The sequence below is a fragment of the Ranitomeya variabilis genome, chromosome 4 (assembly GCF_051348905.1).
Source record: "Ranitomeya variabilis isolate aRanVar5 chromosome 4, aRanVar5.hap1, whole genome shotgun sequence".
Classification (NCBI taxonomy): Eukaryota; Metazoa; Chordata; class Amphibia; order Anura; family Dendrobatidae; genus Ranitomeya; species Ranitomeya variabilis.
In genome coordinates, this window is record NC_135235.1 from 108,466,634 (window position 1) to 108,486,353 (window position 19,720).

Here is a 19,720-nt window from a genome sequence, read left to right on the forward strand (position 1 = left end):
ACTGAAATGATCTCCAAGTGAAGGGTCTGGTATGACCTTGGGCCCAATGGGATGGTGGCTGTCAGAGAAGTTGGTTTAATTAGAGACTTCCCAAAATCGTATGTCTTAATTTTATTAACTTTTCTTTTGAAGGAAACATTGACAAGCAAGTGGAGTCTATGTAGATCACAAGAAAAACAAAAAAACCCTAAGTTTTTAGAGGTTTTATTTATCCCTGTTGATAATTCATCCTAGATCTGAAAGAAGATTCTTGGAAGCCATGGAAATACCAAAAAGGCAAGCATTGGTATTGAAGACTCTCCTTGATTTTTACAGCAACCCTCAGATATTTTTGGTGACTGATGAATTGGGACGTGAGAATATGCGTCTTTCAGATCCATCACTGATATGACAGAGTAAGGGTATAGCAGCTTTATTGGTATATTCTAGAGATTGCTACAATATGTCTGCCAGATATCTGCTTTTTCCAACAAAACGAAGACTTCCTTCGCCACTATTCAGGTTTCTACTATTTTTGCAGGAACGGTTGGAGAAGAAAAAAAAACCCTATGGGCTGAATTTGATAAGGTTCAAGAGAGTGGGCAAAATTAACCTAATGCTGTCCATTGTTGCATCAGCTAAGAAATCTACTGCTTTCCACCAGCAGTTGTTCCCTTGGATATTACTTTATTAACTGGAAATCCAATTAATTTAGCCACTTTACAGAAGGACATAGACTAGTGGCTACCTGTACAGCCAAGTTTAGGAGAGACGTCGCCACTTCCCAAGTCCCTTTAAAAAAGGTTTTGTTTTTTTTTTCTTTTTTAATTGGGGGGGGGGGGGAGAGACCTGCACACAATACTCTTCAGCTGAACAAATACATGTGAAAGAAATGCTGCCTTCCTGCTAATCTCAGCGCACACAGGGAATACAAATGACAAACCCATTAAAAGACAATATTTATTTATTTTTTTGACAGTAATTTGCCTTTTAAAATGGAAAAAACCCTGAAGTTTAAAAATTAACGATTACAAAAGAATAGAACGCCTAATTTGGAGGCATTGTAACAGGAAACACTTCATTGCAAACTGAAATGTGTGGCTGATATTAGATATTTATACTAATTCAGACTGACAGAAGCCAATTAAGGCTCATTCACACGGCTGTAATACAGCTTCATACAGGATGAGGATGAAATCCAGTAAGGACACTGCCAGGAAACCTACACCAGTGCTTTTTGTGTGGTAAAGGTGCCCAGATGGGATCAGATATTGCTCCCGTCCTACTTTGCATATTGAGAAAATAATTTAACCATACAAAAAACAGACAAGAATAAAAACAGACAAAACACATGAATACAGCACTCCTTCCATCAGAGTATCCCCCAGTTATACAGTATATCATTTTTCAGTAAAGTGCATCTTCTGTAAGATTTGTCTAGTGAAACAGTGTTTTGCCAATCTACTAACCTAAAAACACAAAAACGTGAATCATTAAGAAAGATGTTAACGTGAGGTTTTTCTTTTTTCACAACTTTTCACATTAAATAAACTGGATATACTTGGCAAACATATACCTTGGAGAAAAAGGAAAGAAAAACGCATGATTAGAGAAAAACGTTTCTTGGTGCAATGGTAAATACAGTGTGAACAATTAGATCTTGGGGAGTTTTGGCGCAGTTATGACTGGGTTGGACTCTTGCAGATATCTCCTGCCCGCTGTTTTGTAGTCATAGGTACAGCTGTGAGTTTCTGCATAACGGTGAGTGGCACAAAAATTGTTCCCACACCTGGAAGAAAAAAACAAACAAGTATTGGGTTATGTTCACAAGTTGTGTTTTTGCAGCTTTTTTTCCTGCAGTTCAGAATACTAGCAAAAGCCAGAACATTTCAGAAATTGCACGTACACTTTTTTTCCCCCAGACTGAATTGGAGAGCTGCAGCATTTATTGAAATCTTCAAAACGTCAAATTCTATGGGTTTTTTTTGCAGCTCATTTTCACTCCTATAAATATCAATGAGAAAGCTCAAAGACATTGCAAAGAGTGCAACAAACCAGATTTGCTGCTTTTTTGTGGAGAAATCAAATTTTATTAAAACATGTATTCTGGCAAAAACCAGAAAAAAAACAAAAACAAGACCCAAACATGCAGCAAAAACATTTGTAAATACCATTAATGTAGAGAATCAAGATAAACAGATCTATAAATGAAGTTGATGCTACCAAGTGTCCTCACAGTCCTGTAATTCTTCATTTGCCCCGTGGCAGCGCTGCAGACGACTGAACACTTGTCCAGGTTCACCAGCAGATTCTAAAGGCCCCGTCTCACATAGCGATTTACCAACGATCACGACCAGCGATACGACCTGGCCGTGATCGTTGGTAAGTCGCTGTGTGGTCGCTGGGGAGCTGTCACACAGACTGCTCTATCCAGCGACCAACGATCAGGGGAACGACTTCGGCATCGTTGAAACTGTCTTCAACGATGCCGAAGTCCCCCTGCAGCACCCGGGTAACCAGGGTAAACATCGGGTTACTAAGTGCAGGGCCGCGCTTAGTAACCCGATGTTTACCCTGGTTACCAAAAAAAACCAAACAGTACATACTCACCATCTGATGTCCGTCAGGTCCCTTGCCGTCTGCTTCCTGCTCTGACTGAGTGCCGCCGTACAGTGAGAGCAGAGCGCAGCGGTGACGTCACCGCTGTGCTGTACTTTCACTTTGCGGCGCTCAGTCAGTGTGGGAAGCAGACGGCAAGGGACCTGACGGACATCAGATGGTGAGTATGTACTGTTTGTTTTTTTTGGTAACCAGGGTAAACATCGGGTTACTAAGCGCGGCCCTGCACTTAGTAACCCGATGTTTACCCTGGTTACCAGTGAAGACATCGCTGGATCGGTGTCACACACACCGATTCAGCGATGTCAGCGGGACCTCAACGACCAAAAAACGGCCCAGGCCATTCCGACACGACCAGCGATCTCACAGCAGGGGCCTGATCGCTGGTACGTGTCACACATAGCGAGATCGCTACTGAGGTCGCTGTTGCGTCACAAAACTTGTGACTCAGCAGCGATCTCGCTATGTGTGACGGGGCCTTAAGTATTGCCACGCAGATGCCTAGCGTATGGCATCCGATGTGATATGCCCTTGACCCTCGGCTCCAGCTCTGCTGCGAGCGGGAGCCGAGTGTCAGTGGTCTGTACTCCGATCCGCTCACATGACAGGATTGGAGCACAGCTGCGGAGGAGACGGAGCATCTCTGCGTCGGCAGGAATTGCACTGCGCGCGGACAATAGTTCACCGGTTAGAGTTAGCAGAGTCTCTCTGCGATTATTTTGTTATGCCGATTCAGCCTGAACATTCGCAGATCCGATCTGCCCCATAGAATAACACCGGGCCAAGTGCTATCCTATGTTTTATCGCACAGCACTCGGCTGTGTTATATGTTAGTGTGACTCCGGCCTAAGAGGATACCGATGCCGGTCATGGTCCGCTCCTGCCAAAGATTCAGCTACACCCTATCATCAGAGCAGCAGTTTCTCTTCCTGTTGACAGGGCGGGACTACTGGTGTCATGCTGACTGACTGCAGACTCCCGCTACTTAATTGGGGGAAGCCAGCTGTCAATCAGCATGACACCAGTAGTCCCACCCTGTCAACAGGAAGAGAAACTGCTGCTCTGAGAGGCTGAATCTCTGGCAGGAGCAGTCCATGACCAGCGCTGGGTACAACAGGGAGGTAGTTGCCTCTGTTAGCAACTACATTTTTTTTTCCCCTTTTAAAGTCCAAGATATCCCCTGTAACGATGGGGCTGATGTCCCCGAATCACTCTGCTCAGAGAGAAGTGTGCACCATGGAAATAATAAAGTGTACCCTTTTATTGAACTAGACCCGCATGCATACTGACAGTACCGTAATCCCTTCATAGCCCTGGGCCACTAGTTAACCCTTCCACTGCCCCTACATCACCAGTGCATGCCAACATTAATACCTTTCATGCCACAGACCATCAGGGACGCCGATATTAACCTGTGCAATATCTTAGACCACCCGGTATTCAGACAGAATCTTCACTGCATTAGACCTGGATGCGGTGTAATACTACTTACATGGATGCCATGTAGGCCTGTTTACAGCTACATAACTTATTGTTGAAGGTAAGGTAATGAATTTAAATAGTTAAGGATATTCAATATTGCCCTACTTAGGGAACTGAGGACTGTTCAACCCAACTACCCTGCTCACGCGCTATGAAGGCTTAGAGGAAATACGACCACAGTAAGTTATCGGCCTAGTCAGTAGCAGTCATACTAATTTTCCTCAAGTGTATATGGGTATGAGAATTTTTAGGACAGAGAAGGACAACTTACATTGTATACAAGTCAATTTATCTTAAAGTGATTGTCCAGGCTTGGGACAAAAGCCTGCCGTCACTATGTGCGGTACACACATTGTCAGGATTGCTTGCTATTGCGGTTGGGAGCGGGCAGGTGCATGACCACACATGGGAGATCTGCATACTCGTGGTCATGTGCCAACTAGATGTGTCCCCGGGCTCTCTCTCAAAAAAAAAAGCTGATTGCATCTAGTCGGCATGTGACCGCCAGTGTGCAAATCGCAAACACATGGTTAGGCGACCACTCGCTCTAAACGTCAATACTGAGGGACCGGAGCCCCGCATGCTGTCAAGATTCAGTAGTCGGGGGACAGTGCGCAGGCTGGGGACAGTGCGCAGGCTGGGGACAGTGCGCAGGCTGGGGACAGTGCGCAGGCTGGGGACAGTGCGCAGGCTGGGGACAGTGCGCAGGCTGGGGACAGTGCGCAGGCTGGGGAAAAAGGTCTGTCATCAGTAAGGATTCTTTGGTGCCGGTGCCAAGAGCGGGCAGGCACATGACAGCAACTATGCCATTTGCATACAAGCAGTCATGGCCAGCTAGAGGTGCATGGACTCACTAAATACAGACAAATTCATGCATATCTATCTATCTATAACTAAAATTACACTTCTTAGTGTTTCTAACAGCCTGTAAATAATTTATTTTTCTCATTCTGTTAAATCCACAGGTTATACTCCACAGACATTCAGACAGCACTTCGGCAGTTACCTGCATTCATAGCTAGTCGCCAGGCCAGTTTTCTTCCCACAGAGAAAGCAGTGTTTTGTTGCCTTCTTAGTCCGAACAGACTTAACAGGAGGAAAGAGATGTGTGGCTTCAACTGTACAGGAGAGAATGGGAGGATTATCAGAACAGAGTTAGTGAGTAATGCTGCTCTCAGGAATTAGAACAAAAGGTTTCAATAATTTTGCAGTTCTTTTTTTTGTTTTTAAATTTGCATTTTCTTAATGTTGAGAAGCAAAGAATAAAGGGTTGGGCAGGTTAAATGTTTTCAAGGGAGATAACCTGCTGACTGAAGTGTCTGGCATGGCTTTACTCCCGATTTAGAACACATGAAGGCTTAGCTGGGTTGATGAAGCATTTGTATAGGGTGGGGGAGAACACCTATTGAATGTTTAGGACCCCCTTAAGTTTACATTTAATGCCCCTATTTATTAGTAGTGATGAGTGTGTATGCTCATTGCTCGGGTTTTCCAGATCACGCTCAGGTGGTTTCTGAGTATTTGTTAGTGCTTGGAGATTTAGGGTACCGTCACACAGTGCAATTTTGATCGCTACGATGGTACGATTCGTGACGTTCTAGCGATATCGTTACGATCTCGCAGTGTCTGACACGCAGCAGCGATCAGGGACCCTGCTGAGAATCGTACGTCGTAGCAGATCGTTTGGAACTTTATTTCGTCGCTGGCTCTCCCGCTGTCATCGCTGGATCGTTGTGTGTGACAGCGATCCAGCGATGCGTTCGCTGGTAACCAGGGTAAACATCGAGTTACTAAGCGCAGGGCCGCGCTTAGTAACCCGATGTTTACCGTGGTTACCAGCGTAAAAGTAAAAAAAAACAAACCGTACATACTCACCATCTGATGTCCGTCAGGTCCCTTGCCGTCCGCTTCCCGCTCTGACTGTCTGCCGGCCGGAAAGTGAGAGCAGATCACAGCGGCGACGTCACTGCTGTGCTCTGCTCTCACTGTACGGCGGCACTCAGTCAGAGCAGGAAGCAGACGGCAAGGGACCTGACGGACATCAGATGGTGAGTATGTACGGTTTTTTTTTTTTTACTTTTACGCTGGTAACCACGGTAAACATCGGGTTACTAAGCGCGGCCCTGCGCTTAGTAACCCGATGTTTACCCTGGTTACCCGGGGACTTCGGCATCGCTCCAGCGCCGTGATTGCACAGTGTGACCGCAGTCTACGACGCTGGAGCGATAATCATACGACGCTGCAACGTCACGAATCGTGCCGTCGTAGCGATCAAAATTGCACTGTGTGACGGTACCCTTAGTTTTTGTTGATGCAGCTGCATGATTTACAGCTGCTAGACAGGCTGAATACATGTGGGAATTCCCTAGCAACCCCCACATGTATTCAGGCTGGCTAGCAGCCGTAAATCATGCAGCCGAGTTGACAAAAACGAAATCTCCGAGCACTAACAAATACTCGGAGACCACCCGAGCGTGCTTGGGGAAAACCTGAGCAAGTATAGTCGCTCATCACTATTTATAACGCCAAAAAGTGAATGCTGGTGGGATTACCATTCTGCTAAGGTTATGTTCACATTTTGTTTGTCTGTTCCCGAGACAATGCTCTTCTTAGCTTTGTTTGGTTCTTGTGCTGCGTGTCACACAACATGATCCGAAACATCACCGTAACTACTTTCACTTTACATAGACAGACTGATTAAAAGTTTTAGACCCCTGTGATGCAAATTACTAGACATCTTATTTTTGACATGTCCCTATGGTCACATTATTTTCAATCTTCTCTAGGGGGTAGAATCTTTTTTTTGTCCAGGCCATTTTCGTCAGTTTTTTTTTAATTATATTGTTGAACCACAAAAAGTAAGGTCTGAATTGCTCACTACCTAATATTTAAATTCACACTGAAAATTACTTTTGGTCAGTTTAACCAATAAACTTTGCACCAGGCTATTTGCGCTCCCGTGGGTGTAGGATCCAAGGCTTCTTATCCCAAAAATGTTTTTAATTACCGTATATACTCGAGTATAAGCCGACCCGAGTATAAGCCGACCCCCCTAATTTTGCCACAAAAAACTGGGAAAACTTAATGACTCGGGTATAAGCCTAGGGTGAAAAATGCAGCAGCTACCGGTAAATTTCAAAAGTAAAAATAGATACCAATAAAAGTAAAATTAATTGAGACATCAGTAGTTTAAGTGTTTTTGAATATCCATATTGAATCAGGAGCCCCATATAATGCTTCATAAAGTTTGATGGGCCCCATTAGATGCTCCATATTAAAATATGCCCCATATAATCCTGCATAAAGGGTAATAAGGGCCCCATAAGATGCTCCATAGAGATATTTGCCCTATATAGTGCTGCACAAGCGTTATGGCCCCATACAGATGCTCTGCACAGCCACTTGCCCCTTATAGTGCTGCACAAGTGTTATGGCCTCATACAGATGCTCCGCACAGAAACTTGCCCCATTTGCTTTTGCTGCCATAAAAAAAAACAAAACAAAACAAAAAAAAAAAAAACTCACCTCTCCGTCGCTCAGGACCCCGGCACTTTTACCTGCTCCTCGTGCGGCTCCGTCTTCGGCACTGACGTTCAGCAGAGGGCGCGCACTGACTAAGTCACCGCGCCCCCTGACCTGAGCGTCACTGCCAGAGGACGATGAAGACAGAGCCGCACTGGAACAAGGAGGGGTAAATATCGCGCTGCGCTGCGCTCCCCCTCCCCGTATACTACCTGCTCCTGGCACTGTGTCCCTGCTTCTTCCCCGGAGCTGCATCTTCTTCCTGTATTGAGCGGTCACCGTTACCGCTCATACATTAATTAAATATGCGGCTCCACCTCTATGGGAGGTGGAGCCGCATATTCATTTCTGTAATGAGCGGGACCATGTGACTGCTCAGTACAGGAAGAAGCTGCAGCGCTGGAAGAAGCAGGGACGTCCAGGGACCGTGCCGGGAGCAGGTAAGTATAATTACACAGCCCCCGCCCCCCCCTCACCTGCCGACCCCCGGGTATGACTCGAGTATAAGCCGAGAAGGGGACTTTCAGCCCAAAAAAATGGGCTGAAAATCTCGGCTTATACTCGAGTATATACGGTATTTCTTAAGAAAAAGTACATACAACATGTTTCGACAGTATAGATGTCTTCCTCAGGTATAATTGATAGTGAGGAGTGAGTATACTCGTTGCCCGGGTTTTCCGGAGCACGCTCGGGGGACCTCCGAGTATTTATGACTGCTCGGAGATTTAGTTTTCATCGCAGCAGCTGAATGATTTACAGCTACTAGCCTGCTTGATTACATGTGAGGATTCCCTAGCAACCAGGCAAACCCACATGTACTCAGCCTGGCTAATAGCTGTAAATCATTCAGCTGCCGGGATGAAAACCAAATCTCCGAGCAGTCAAATACTCGGAGGTCACCTGAGCGTGCTCAGGAAAACCCGAGCAATGAGTACACTCGCTCATCACTAATAAATGACAATATACCTGAGGAAGACATCTATACTGTCGAAACGAGTTGTATGTACTTTTTCTTGAGAAATAATAAAAACCTTTTTTGGATGATAAGCAGCCTTGGATCCTCCACCCATGGGAGCGCAAATAACCTGGTATAAAGTTTATTGGATAAAACTCCTATGGTTACTTGGTCTGAGTGACGTACTAGCTACCAGGGATTTGCAGCATACCAGCCACAGAAGAAATCCACCTTTGAACACCTAATGGTCCCAAGTGACCTATATGCAAGGCATCAAGATTTATAAAAGGTGAGTGCCACCTATATTCACCTACGACCTTATTATACATTTAGATCTGTGCGCTTTTTTCCTTTCCTCCCCTTTTACCAGAAACTTTTGGTCAGTTTCAAAGTTATTTCAGTGACCATTGTGGGTTTTGCCTTCATCAACAGATGGGTACCAACAATTTTGTCCATATGTACCGTATATATAGTTATATATTTATCCACACAGACAAGATAATATAAGAGGCAACATGGATGTAGCTACCAAACAGAATATTTTTTCATGTAGATTTTCTCATCTATATAGATTAGTTACTGGATCTGCAGTTAGGTATTTTTGTAAGAAAACGAAAATGTTAACTTGATTTTTACCTGTGCCTCTTCCACAGCTTGTATTTATCACATTCTGCCCAACTCTATGAGGTGTCTGTAATAGATAAAGGTTTAATCAGAAAACACAAATTGACACAATGGTGTGACACCACTATACAATATATCTTTATCTAATACACAGTAATAAGTGTATATTCCATATACACCCACTTCCTAATATATATGCATGGCTTTCTTACAAATAGCCAAAACCTGATACTACTTGGTGAAGGGATGGAATAACAGGAAACTCAAAGATCAGCATTCTCTCTCAGGAAGTGCTCGAGCAGCTCCGCCATTGGAGAAATGGAGCATTACCTGGCACCCATTTTAAAGAATGGGCCGACCAATGAATGCATTTAGATGCTGCTTCCACAGGTTTCCCCTCTTAGCTAAGGGTGTACTCCGACATCTGTGTTTCACATATGTGTTCTAACTGTTTTTGGTGGCTAGAACACTCATCTAAGGATCTGTTCACATGTCTGGTTTTTTTTTGCGATTTTGTATGAGAAAAAAAAAAAAAAAAAAAAAAGTTTCTTGCTCACAGATTAAAAAGTCACACAATTGTTTTTATCTGTGAAAATCACGCACAGCACACAGATGCCAGTGTACTATACATGCGCTTTGTAAATGGTAATGTAATGGTAGAAGGATTTTTTTTCCCCATATGAAAAAAAAAACAAAAAAAAAAAAGTATATATAAAATTTTCATCAGTATAGTTCTTCTGATAAGCTGTGTCACTTACCTTGTGCAGGGTATTGCAGCAGCTTAAGTATCCATGGTTACAACCACTCAGTGATCAGAACCATGGATACCCAAGCTACTGCAATGCCCTATACATGAGGTAAGCAACATAGCGAATCAGGGGAACTATACTACATTTCTAATTGGAGGTATTTGCTATTACTCCTACTAAATATTGGTATAGGAATTTGGATATGGGAATGCCCCTTTAATGAGGAGTATGAGCAAGAAGGGAGAATAGATAGGTGGAGAAAGCCATTTTTGTTATAAAATGACATATTGCAACGTTTCTTCACTTGTACATGAATTACAAAAATAAATTAAAAAAAATGAAACTAACACGTTCTGTAACCCACTGCAGTATATACAGTAAGTAGATCTAATATTAAAATATTTTGCAGTCTCTCAATTGAACTTTGACATGTCTTCAACTGTACCATGTTTTTTGGGGTTTTGTTTCTATGGCATTCTTGGTGTAGTAAAAATGACTTGTTTGGTCATTACAAATACAGAACCAAATTGCTTTAAATTTCACTGGTGGGCAGGGGGTGCTTCATCAGAAAAGTAAAAAGATACAGGTCTCCATTTGAGATGCAATACATTTTTTTCAGCACCAATGCTGACGTAGCCTTAGTTAGAACCCATTAAAAGACTGTCAGCACAGAATGACGGTTCAAACCCAGTACCGCAGCTCGGTGTGGCAATCATTTATATACACCTTGCCATCTGCTAGTTTTCGCCATCAATCTTCACCCCCCTCCTCTTTGGCTCTATGAAGCCAAGTCCCTCAAAGAGCGGTGGAGCTAGACAAAAACCAAGCAGGTTGTGAAGGTGTATTAAAACGTTTGGCCCTGCCATGAAGCACCGAGCGCCTGTACTTTGTTTGACCAGTTATTCTGTGCCGACAGTCGCTTTAAGTGAATACTTACATTGAAGATGTTCAAACTGTCATGTAAGGAGATTGCCTCTTCCTGGAGGGTTGTTGGTGGAGCGATAAGATGATTTCGTAGTCTTCCGGGATTGTTGGAGCTGTTCAAGTCGTCTCTACTTGTGCTTCGAGCCAGCGAAGCAAAAAATCCAAAATTGTTAAGTGATCCCATGGGTTCTTTAGATGCTTTATTAACCAACTCTGTCATATCTCTAGCCTCCATTTTCGAAATCACATCTGATCCCTTCCCTGGAGATTCCACTTTCACACCTCGGAATCTAGTAGTCCTAGAAGTTGTAGGATCGGCCATGTTTCGGAGTTGCAGAGAATGGAAATGACTGTGTGAAGCTGGTGGTCTCAAGCTTCTGAAATCAAAACACTTGGGGTGATGTGACGTCGAGAAGGTGGCATCATTTAACTTTGGAGAAAAGTGGATGGGTGATAGAAACTTGCTTCTTGGTGGACTTACTTCAGAAGTATTAAGAGATGTCTCCATCAAATCAGAGTTCGATGATTTGGAGAGTGCAGTCTGATGTGTCTCAATGGTGGAGGCCTCTTGGTTTCCTTCCAACAGGTCAAAATCAGACTTCATTTTTCTCAAGCTGCAAAGTTCTCCATACTGCTCAGGGAGTCCTGCCTCTGCCAACAATGCAAAGGATTCAGAAATTGATCTAGATGCATCTTCAGATGAGAAAAGGTTTAGGTTCTGGTGTAAAATGGGGTCACTGTCTTTTTTCAGCACATCATTTTTGGGAAAAGGTGTAACCGGGGAAAGAACTGCATTTGTTGAATGGCTAGCATCTTCAAGTTCTACACGTGAAACCTTGGGGGGTAAATTTATACTAGAGAGTGATGGAATTAATGATGGGCTTCCCCAGGTCTCCTCTGCTTTCAGAAAGTCACTAGTGATAGACGGTATTGTCCTAGCAGCAGCAGTTAGGGTAGAAAGTGCATTGTGGGAAGACTCCGAGACATATGGGTTCCCGGGAGGTAGACAGGTTTGTCCAATGTGGGGGAGAGCTTTCAGAAGCCTGTGACGGGAAGAAGCCATTGAGATGCTTGTAGGCCGAGGAGCATTAGGAGGCCGAGGTTTCAACTTCGAAGACATCTTCGGCTGCACAAAAACAAAAATTGGAGACATGAGAGCATCACGTAACATACATAGCATTCATCCCATATCTTAAGGATAGGTAATAAAATGTGGGAACCAGACTGCTGCGACTCACATTGATCATGAGACTCAGCGTCTTTTGTCCAGTGTAAGAGGAGTGACAGCTGGGACCCACATTGATCCTGAGAATAGGGTCCCAAGTCCCTCATGTGAATGGATCAGTAGAAAGCATGTGTAAACACAGCTTTATCTCCTGTCTCTTGGACAAGGGGATCGCGAATGTGCACTACCAATGCATGGATGGGGAGGGTAGAAGCAGGACCAGGATCCCCGTTCTCCGGTGGGATTCCCAGAGGTTAGACCCCTTACACTCATTTATCATCTATGTGAACCCCTGTTAGACAAGATTAGCCACTTTTCATATTTTTGATAAGTTCAACTACAAAACTAATAAAACAAAGAATCTGGCTGTCAAGTAGTTCACACAGTGATAGCTATACTCTGATACAACCCCGTGGGTATATAATACGAATGCCCGAGGGACAGCTATGTGAGTAAAGTCCTCTTATCTGACTACAACACAAGTTAAGTCATCATTTTGTGATACTACTTTAGAGAAACAAACAGTTTATGGCGTTGCTTTAAATACCTTTTTATTGAGGTTCATGTTCTCCATCTTTGATTTCAACAACTTCATTTTGTTCATAGTGATCGAATTTTCTATAATCTGTTGGCCAGATGGAGAAGCCTCAAAGTCATCCTCATCTTCAGCGTACAAGTTATAGACCGAACCTCCACTAACGAGAAGACAAAAAGAGTTCGTGTACAGAATAGAAGAAACTTAACCAGAAATTATTAATAAATGAATAGCTTTCATCCTAATGTAGACACTTTTCTAGATGATCCAGTGAAGACTATGCTGACAGATTAAGTGGAATATATCATCCATTATTTCAGATAGAGAATACTGTCAGTTACTTAAAAGTAAGATGGAAGCCTTGGATTACAGGCACTTAAGACCTGTTAATTATTGAGTATCTACTTCCATGCTCCTTAGGACAAACACCCAGCACACTAGAAGGAGTCACATAATGAATCTCAAAATGTCTAGAATCACTTAATTTGAGGGCCCCAAGCTATCACCATGTTATACTGCCAGAAAATGCGTTAGAAAGAAAAAAAACAAAAACAAAACATCATACATGACACTGGCCAGCACAACCTACAACATTAGATGGGACACTAAAGATGGCGATTTTCCAGCAAAATTGCTTTGTAAATTTAGGCCCCCAATTCATGACACCCCTCTACATGTTCCAACGCCTACGTGAGCTCGGAAAGATCAGAATCCATCTATACTTTACGCTTATTAAAAAAAGTCTTCGAAACACGGGTGGATGGGTATAGCCACTAATGTCTTATTACTAGTGGGTGGGCGCATTATGTGATTATGATCACAACTGTAAAGTAAGTACCTTAAGTTTTGTTTGTACTAGAGTGGAGGGAAAAAAACATTGTATAATTTTTACATAATTAATTTGCATTTTAACCCCTTAGTGACGGAGCCTAGTTTTTTTAAATCTGACCAGCGTCACTTTATGTGGCAATAACTCTGGAACGCTTCAACAAATCCCAGTGATTTTGAGACTGTTTTTTCATGACACATTATACTTTATGATAATGGTAAATTTAGGTAGATATGTTTTGTGTTTATTTATAAAAAATATCAGAAATTTGAAAAAAAAAATGTAAAAAAATACACTTTTTCATTTCTCTCATGCCACTTTGCATTAATTCCTGAAAATCTGCTGAAGGGTTAATGATCTACCTGACTGCAGTTTTCAATATGTCAGGGGGTGCCGTTTTTAAAATGGTATAACTTTTGGGGGTTTCCCAATATATAGGACCCCTAAAGTCACTTCAAACATGGATAGGTCCCTAAAAAATAACTTTTGTAAAATTTCCTTGAAAAATGAAAAATTACTGCTACCTTTTTAAACCTCCTAAAATGCTAACAAAATAAAATAACATTTTACAAATGGTGCTGATGTAAAGCCAACATGAGGGAAATTTTATTTATTAATGTTTTGCTGTGCTATGACTATCTGGATTAAAGGGATAATTGTTCAATGTTTGAAAATTGCTAATTTTTACCACCTAAATGTCGCTAACTGCTGAACCAGTTACAACAGCCGTCAGACTCTTAAGGCTTCTTTCACACTAGCGTCGGGCTCGGCCCGTCGCGGTGCATCGGGCCGAGGTCCCCGACGCTAGCGTTGTCTCCGCCGCACAACGGGTGCAGCGGATGCATTTTTCCAGCGCATCCGCTGCCCCATTGTGAGGTGCGGGGAAGTGCGGGGAGGTGGGGGCGGACTTCCGGCCGTGCATGCGCGGTCGGAAAAAACGGACCGTCGGGAGCAAAAAACTTTACATGTAACGTTTTTTGGTCCCGACGGTCCGCCACAGCACTGCGCAACCGTCGCACGACGGTTGCGACGTGTGGCAATGCGTCGCTAGTGTTAGTCAATGCTGAAAAAAACGCATCCTGCAAGCACTTTTGCAGGATGCGTTTTTTCGGCAAAACGACGCATTTGCGACGTATTGCAGTTAACGCTAGTGTGAAAGTAGCCTAAGGCCACTATTTGGTCATTAATTGGCATCGCAAACATCAGGACCACACAATCATGATCTGAGGGCACCAATTGGGATAAAGAGGAAGCCCTCACACTCTGTTAACCATTTATATGATGTAGTCACTATTGACAGCAGTAAACAGAGTTGGAAGGTGCAAACACTGATCGTGGCTGATACAGCAAGTTGTCAGCTATAGTGGACAGCCGACAGCTGCTGGATTGTCACCTGTATGGGGATGATATTCTCATATCTCAGGTCAGTTAAAAGACGTATTGGCGGTCATTAAGGGGTTAATGCATGAAATTAGCATTTGATACAATATAAAAACAGAACTTATTATTTCATACAGAAACCTTTACTTGCAATTACAGGTCAGACGTTACCTGTAGTTTTTGCCCAAGTTTGCACACACTGCAGCAGGGATTTTGGCCCACTCCTCCATACAGATATTCCAGGTTTCAGGGCTGTCACTGGGAAACATTGAGTTTCTGCTCCCTCCAAAGATTTTCTATTAGGTTCAGATCTGGAGACTGGCTAGGCCACTCCTTAGTTGCCCTGGGTGTGCGTTTTGGGTCACTGTCATGCTGGAAAACCCAGCCATGACCCATCTTACTAAGGGAAGGAGGTTATTGGCCAAAATCTAGCAATATATGGCCCCATACTTCCTCCCTTCAATATGGTGCAGTCGTCCGGTACCGTTTTCAGAAATGCACCTGCGTTCATTATGTGGGCTAAATAATGATATTGTTTTATAGTATAGTTTTCATAATCACGCACAGATCTGTCTTCTGGAGCAAAAAGTGACATGTGCTAGTGAATATACAGGACAAATAGCATTAGGGGTTAATGTACTGCACACTGTATACTAATTTACAGATAAGTACTCAAAAGGGAAGGGTGTGGATATCCTAAATAGTTGTGCAGCCTGGTCTTTAAACCCTACTCGTTCCAGCTGATTGACATGCCACTGACTCCTCCAAGTCTTGGATGTGTCTCAAACCAAGTGACAAGTTCCCTTGAACAAATCATTTAGTCAGCAGCAGGTCCTGCGTACCTCAGTGTAGATCCACAGAACCTTGCTCTGCACACACAACAGTATATGCATTTGTGTTGCAGAACCTCATGTATAAACCACAATTTAGGCTATGTGCACACGTTCAGGATTGTTTGCGTTTATTTTGGCCGTTTTCTGCGGAAAAAACGCATACATAAGCATCCCATCATTTTTAATGCATTCTGCAATTTTTGTGTACGTGCATTTTTCGCAGAAAAAAAGGCATCACAGTAAAAGCCGCATCACAGTAAAAGCCACAGCATGTTCATTAAGTTTGCGGATTTTTTGCATTTTTGCCGCTATATTATTGCATTGGGAAGCTCTGGGAAAAACGCAAAAAAAAAAACGCATGCAGATTTCCTGCAGAAAAAATCCTGTTTTCTTCAGGAAAATTCTGAAGACTTTCCTGAACGTCTGCACATAGCCTAAATGAAACTTGAAAACAGGCTTAGTCGGAGATACTACAGTATCAATTGTTGTTCATAGTGTTCTGCAGATCACACAGGGATCCACAATTTGATACAAAGGAAAATAATAGCAACTTGCAATGGTCATGATGCATTTGATGCACCCATATCTTCACAGTGTGAGCCACTATGATCATCAGTACATGTGTTCATGGATAAGGCAACTTTTTATTCTTTTTATGGGAACGGACTTTGATCCTCCTAACAGGAGGCAAGACTGTTTTTGTTTCTTTGCAGCATACAACTGGTAGTAGTGACCACCTCCATGGTTGGCCGAGCACTCCTACCACCAGTCGAAGATGCCCCATACACAAAAGATAGCCATTTGGCCAGAAGCCACTACGCCAAGCTCTCCGGTGTTCTGCATTAGAGTCCACTGGCAACAGATTACCTCACCAAAAAGTCGTAGTTACTCACCGATAACGGTGTTTCTCAGAGCCCATGACAGCACTACCAGAGAGATGGAGTCCGCCCTTCAGGGACAGGAAACCCTACAGGATAAAAGGGCGGTACCTCTCTCCTGCCTCAGTTTAGTTTACAGAGCATCAGAGGTCCTCCAGGTTAGTGACAACAAGAAATACATATATTTTTAGCAAAAAACTTAAGATTACACCGTGTCTAAATCAAACACACACTTCGTATAAGGTGCTCACCGCACACGTGATAAGGGGGGGAATAAGCAGGTGCTGTCATGGGCTCCGAGAAACACCGTTATCGGTGAGTAACTACGACTTTCTCAGTCGCCCATGACAGCACTACCAGAGAGAATTGCAGAGATTATTGCTTTAGGGCGGGACCACAGCCTGTAAGACCCTTCTTCCGAAGGTTAAGTCCGACGAAGAGGCTAAGTCTAAGCGATAGTGCCTAAAGAAGGTTGAAGGTGTTGACCAGGTGGCCGCTTTACAGATTTTATCTATTGGTACCTCCGACCTTTCGGCCCAGGAGGTCGCCATAGCCCTTGTAGAGTGTGCCTTGAGTCCTTCAGGAACTGCATTTCCCGTGGACGAGTATGCCAAAGCTATCGCATCAGTGACCCAACGAGCTATAGTGCTTTTGGAGGCTTTGAGTCCTTTCCTAGGCCCCTGAAAACAAATAAAAAGACAGCCTTCCTTCCTACACTGGCGGGAGGACTCTAGGTAGTGTATTAGACACCTTCTCACATCTAAGGTGTGGAATTTTTCCTCTTTTTGATTTTTTGGGTTTGGGCAGAAGGACGGAAGGATTATTTCCTGGGATCTATGGAAATTGGAAGCCATTTTGGGTAGATAAGCAGGATCTGTCCTCAATACTACCCTATCATCCATTATTTGTGTGAAGGGAGGGTTTGCAGATAGAGCCTGAAGGTCACTAATCCTACGGGCAGATGTTAGGGCTGTAAGAAGGGCCATTTTAAGGGATAAGACTTTAAGTGGTATCGAATCTATGGGTTCGAATGGGGGTTCTGTCATAGCCGAAAAAACTAAGTTTAGGTCCCAAGATGGAGGGCTTCTGATTTTTATTGGCCTAGAACGTGCCGCGGCTTTAATAAACCTTGCTACCCATGGATTAGTGGCAACACTATGATTGTATAACGCCCCTAAGGCCGCTACTTGCACCTTTAGGGTGCTTACCGAGAGGCCCATATCCAAGCCTTTCTGTAGGAACTCTAATATTTTATTTATTGGAACCCCATCTTGTAGTGTTACACCTGAGGTGGACAAAAACTTTTTCCAAGTTTTACCATAGATTCTAGTTGTTATTGTCTTCCTACTTTTTAATAGTGTGGACACTACCTTATCTGAGAAGCCCTTTGCCCTTAGCAGTGACCTCTCAAGTTCCACGCTGTCAAGTGTAGATTTGCCGACTGAGGGTGGAACACCGGCCCCTGTGATAAGAGGTCTGGAAGATCCGGGAGGATCCAGGGATCTGTGACCGATCGGATTCTCAGCCAAGAAAACCAGGCTCTTTTGGGCCAGAATGGGGCTATTAGAATGATTCTCGCCCTGTCCTGTCTTATCTTCCATAGGACTGCCGGTATCAGTATATAAGGGGGAAAGGCATATGTCAGACCGTGAGTCCAGGGAATCGAGAATGCATCCAGAGCTCGAGGGTTCCCTCTGTGGTCTAGAGAACAAAACTGTTTTACTTTCCTGTTCTCTAGACTGGCGAAAAGGTCTATTGCTGGTACCCCCCAGATTTTTGTGATCTGATCGAAGACCCTTTGGTTCAGAGCCCATTCCCCCTGTTTCAGCTGGGTACGGCTTAGGAAGTCTGCCTTTTTGTTCACTACGCCTCTTATGTGTAATGCCGAGAGGGATAGGAAGTGATGTTCGGCTAAGGTGAAGATTTGGGAAGTAGTATCCATCAGGGCTCGTGATCTGGTTCCCCCTGGTGGTTCAGGTAGGCCACTACTACTTGATTGTCCGAGAAAACCCGGACATGCTGTCCCCGTAGTTTGGGAAGAAAAACTGACAGAGCGTGGCTTACTGCGCAAAGTTCTTTTTGGTTTGAGGATACCTGGTATTCTCGATCTGTCCAGACCCCCTGAGTAACATTGTTTCCCAGGTGAGCTCCCCACCCTGTGGGACTGGCATCCGTGGTAACTATTCGATGTGTATCTATCACCCACGGGACTCCCTTTGATAGGTTGTTGGAATCTAGCCACCAGTCTAGGGAACGAATAGTGTCTGAACTTAGAGTCATGCGACCTTCCAGGCATCCCTTCAGTGTAAGCTGATTTTTTAGGACATCCCACTGGAGGTCTCTTGTGTGGATCTGAGCCCACTGTACCGCCGGGAGACAGGCCGAAAGGGACCCCAGCAGTGACATCGCTCCCCTTAAGGTCATATGAGGATTTGAGCGAGCTGCGGACACAATGCTTAGTATTTTTTGTATCTTTGGGTTTGGAAGGCGACATTCCTGTAAAACCGAGTCCAGAGTTAGGCCCAGAAACTCTTGTACCATGGTCGGTTCCAGTTTTGACTTCTGGAGATTTAGGAGCCAACCTAACTCCGTTAGAGTTTTTATCACTCTGGTGCACTGTTGGCGACAATGTTGGGCTGTATCGCTGACAATCAGGAAGTCGTCTAGGTAAGGTATTATAATAACATCCTCCTCCCTTATATGGGCCATCATTTCTGCTACCACCTTGGTGAAAATATGGGGTGCTACTGAAATGCCAAACGGGAGGGCCTTGTACTGATATTCCTTCACTACTCCCTCCATGACCACTGCTAGTCTGAGGAATTTCTGTGAGTTTTTGTGGATGGGGACGTGATAGTACGCGTCGCTGAGATCCAACACTACCATGAAACAATTTGGAAACAGGTTTTTTTCTTATTGTGGATCTTATCGATTCCATTTTGAATGTTTGATTCTTTACATAGCTGTTCAATTTCCGGAGATTTATTATTGTGCGGAACGAACCGTCCGGCTTTGGAATCAGGAACAATGGGGAAAAAAACCTTTCCCTCTTTCCGGTAACGGAACTTCTCGGATCATGTCTTTGGATATCAGTTTTGAGATCTCTAGTTCCAAGGCCTGTTGTTGCCGCCCTGAAGGTTTCAATGGAGTGACCACATAGTGTTGGGGAGGAAGGGTGGTAAAATT

The 19,720-nt window shown here is 43.8% G+C and overlaps 1 protein-coding gene across 5 annotated transcripts in view; it reads right to left on the reverse strand.

The window, feature by feature from the left end:
* Positions 1–925: 925 nt before the first annotated feature.
* The window catches only part of ZFAND4 (zinc finger AN1-type containing 4), a 49,567-nt gene continuing 30,772 nt past the window's right edge, over positions 926–19,720 (reverse strand). For all 5 annotated transcript variants that reach the window (XM_077259093.1, XM_077259095.1, XM_077259097.1 and 2 more), the window contains exons 6-10: positions 12,627–12,774; positions 10,868–11,980; positions 9,194–9,248; positions 5,087–5,198; positions 926–1,768 (exon numbers count right to left, since the gene is read on the reverse strand). In XM_077259093.1, the coding sequence (XP_077115208.1) occupies positions 1,633–1,768; positions 5,087–5,198; positions 9,194–9,248; positions 10,868–11,980; positions 12,627–12,774 (1,564 nt within the window). In that variant the 3' untranslated portion in view covers positions 926–1,632. The remainder of the gene's footprint in view (positions 1,769–5,086; positions 5,199–9,193; positions 9,249–10,867; positions 11,981–12,626; positions 12,775–19,720) is intronic.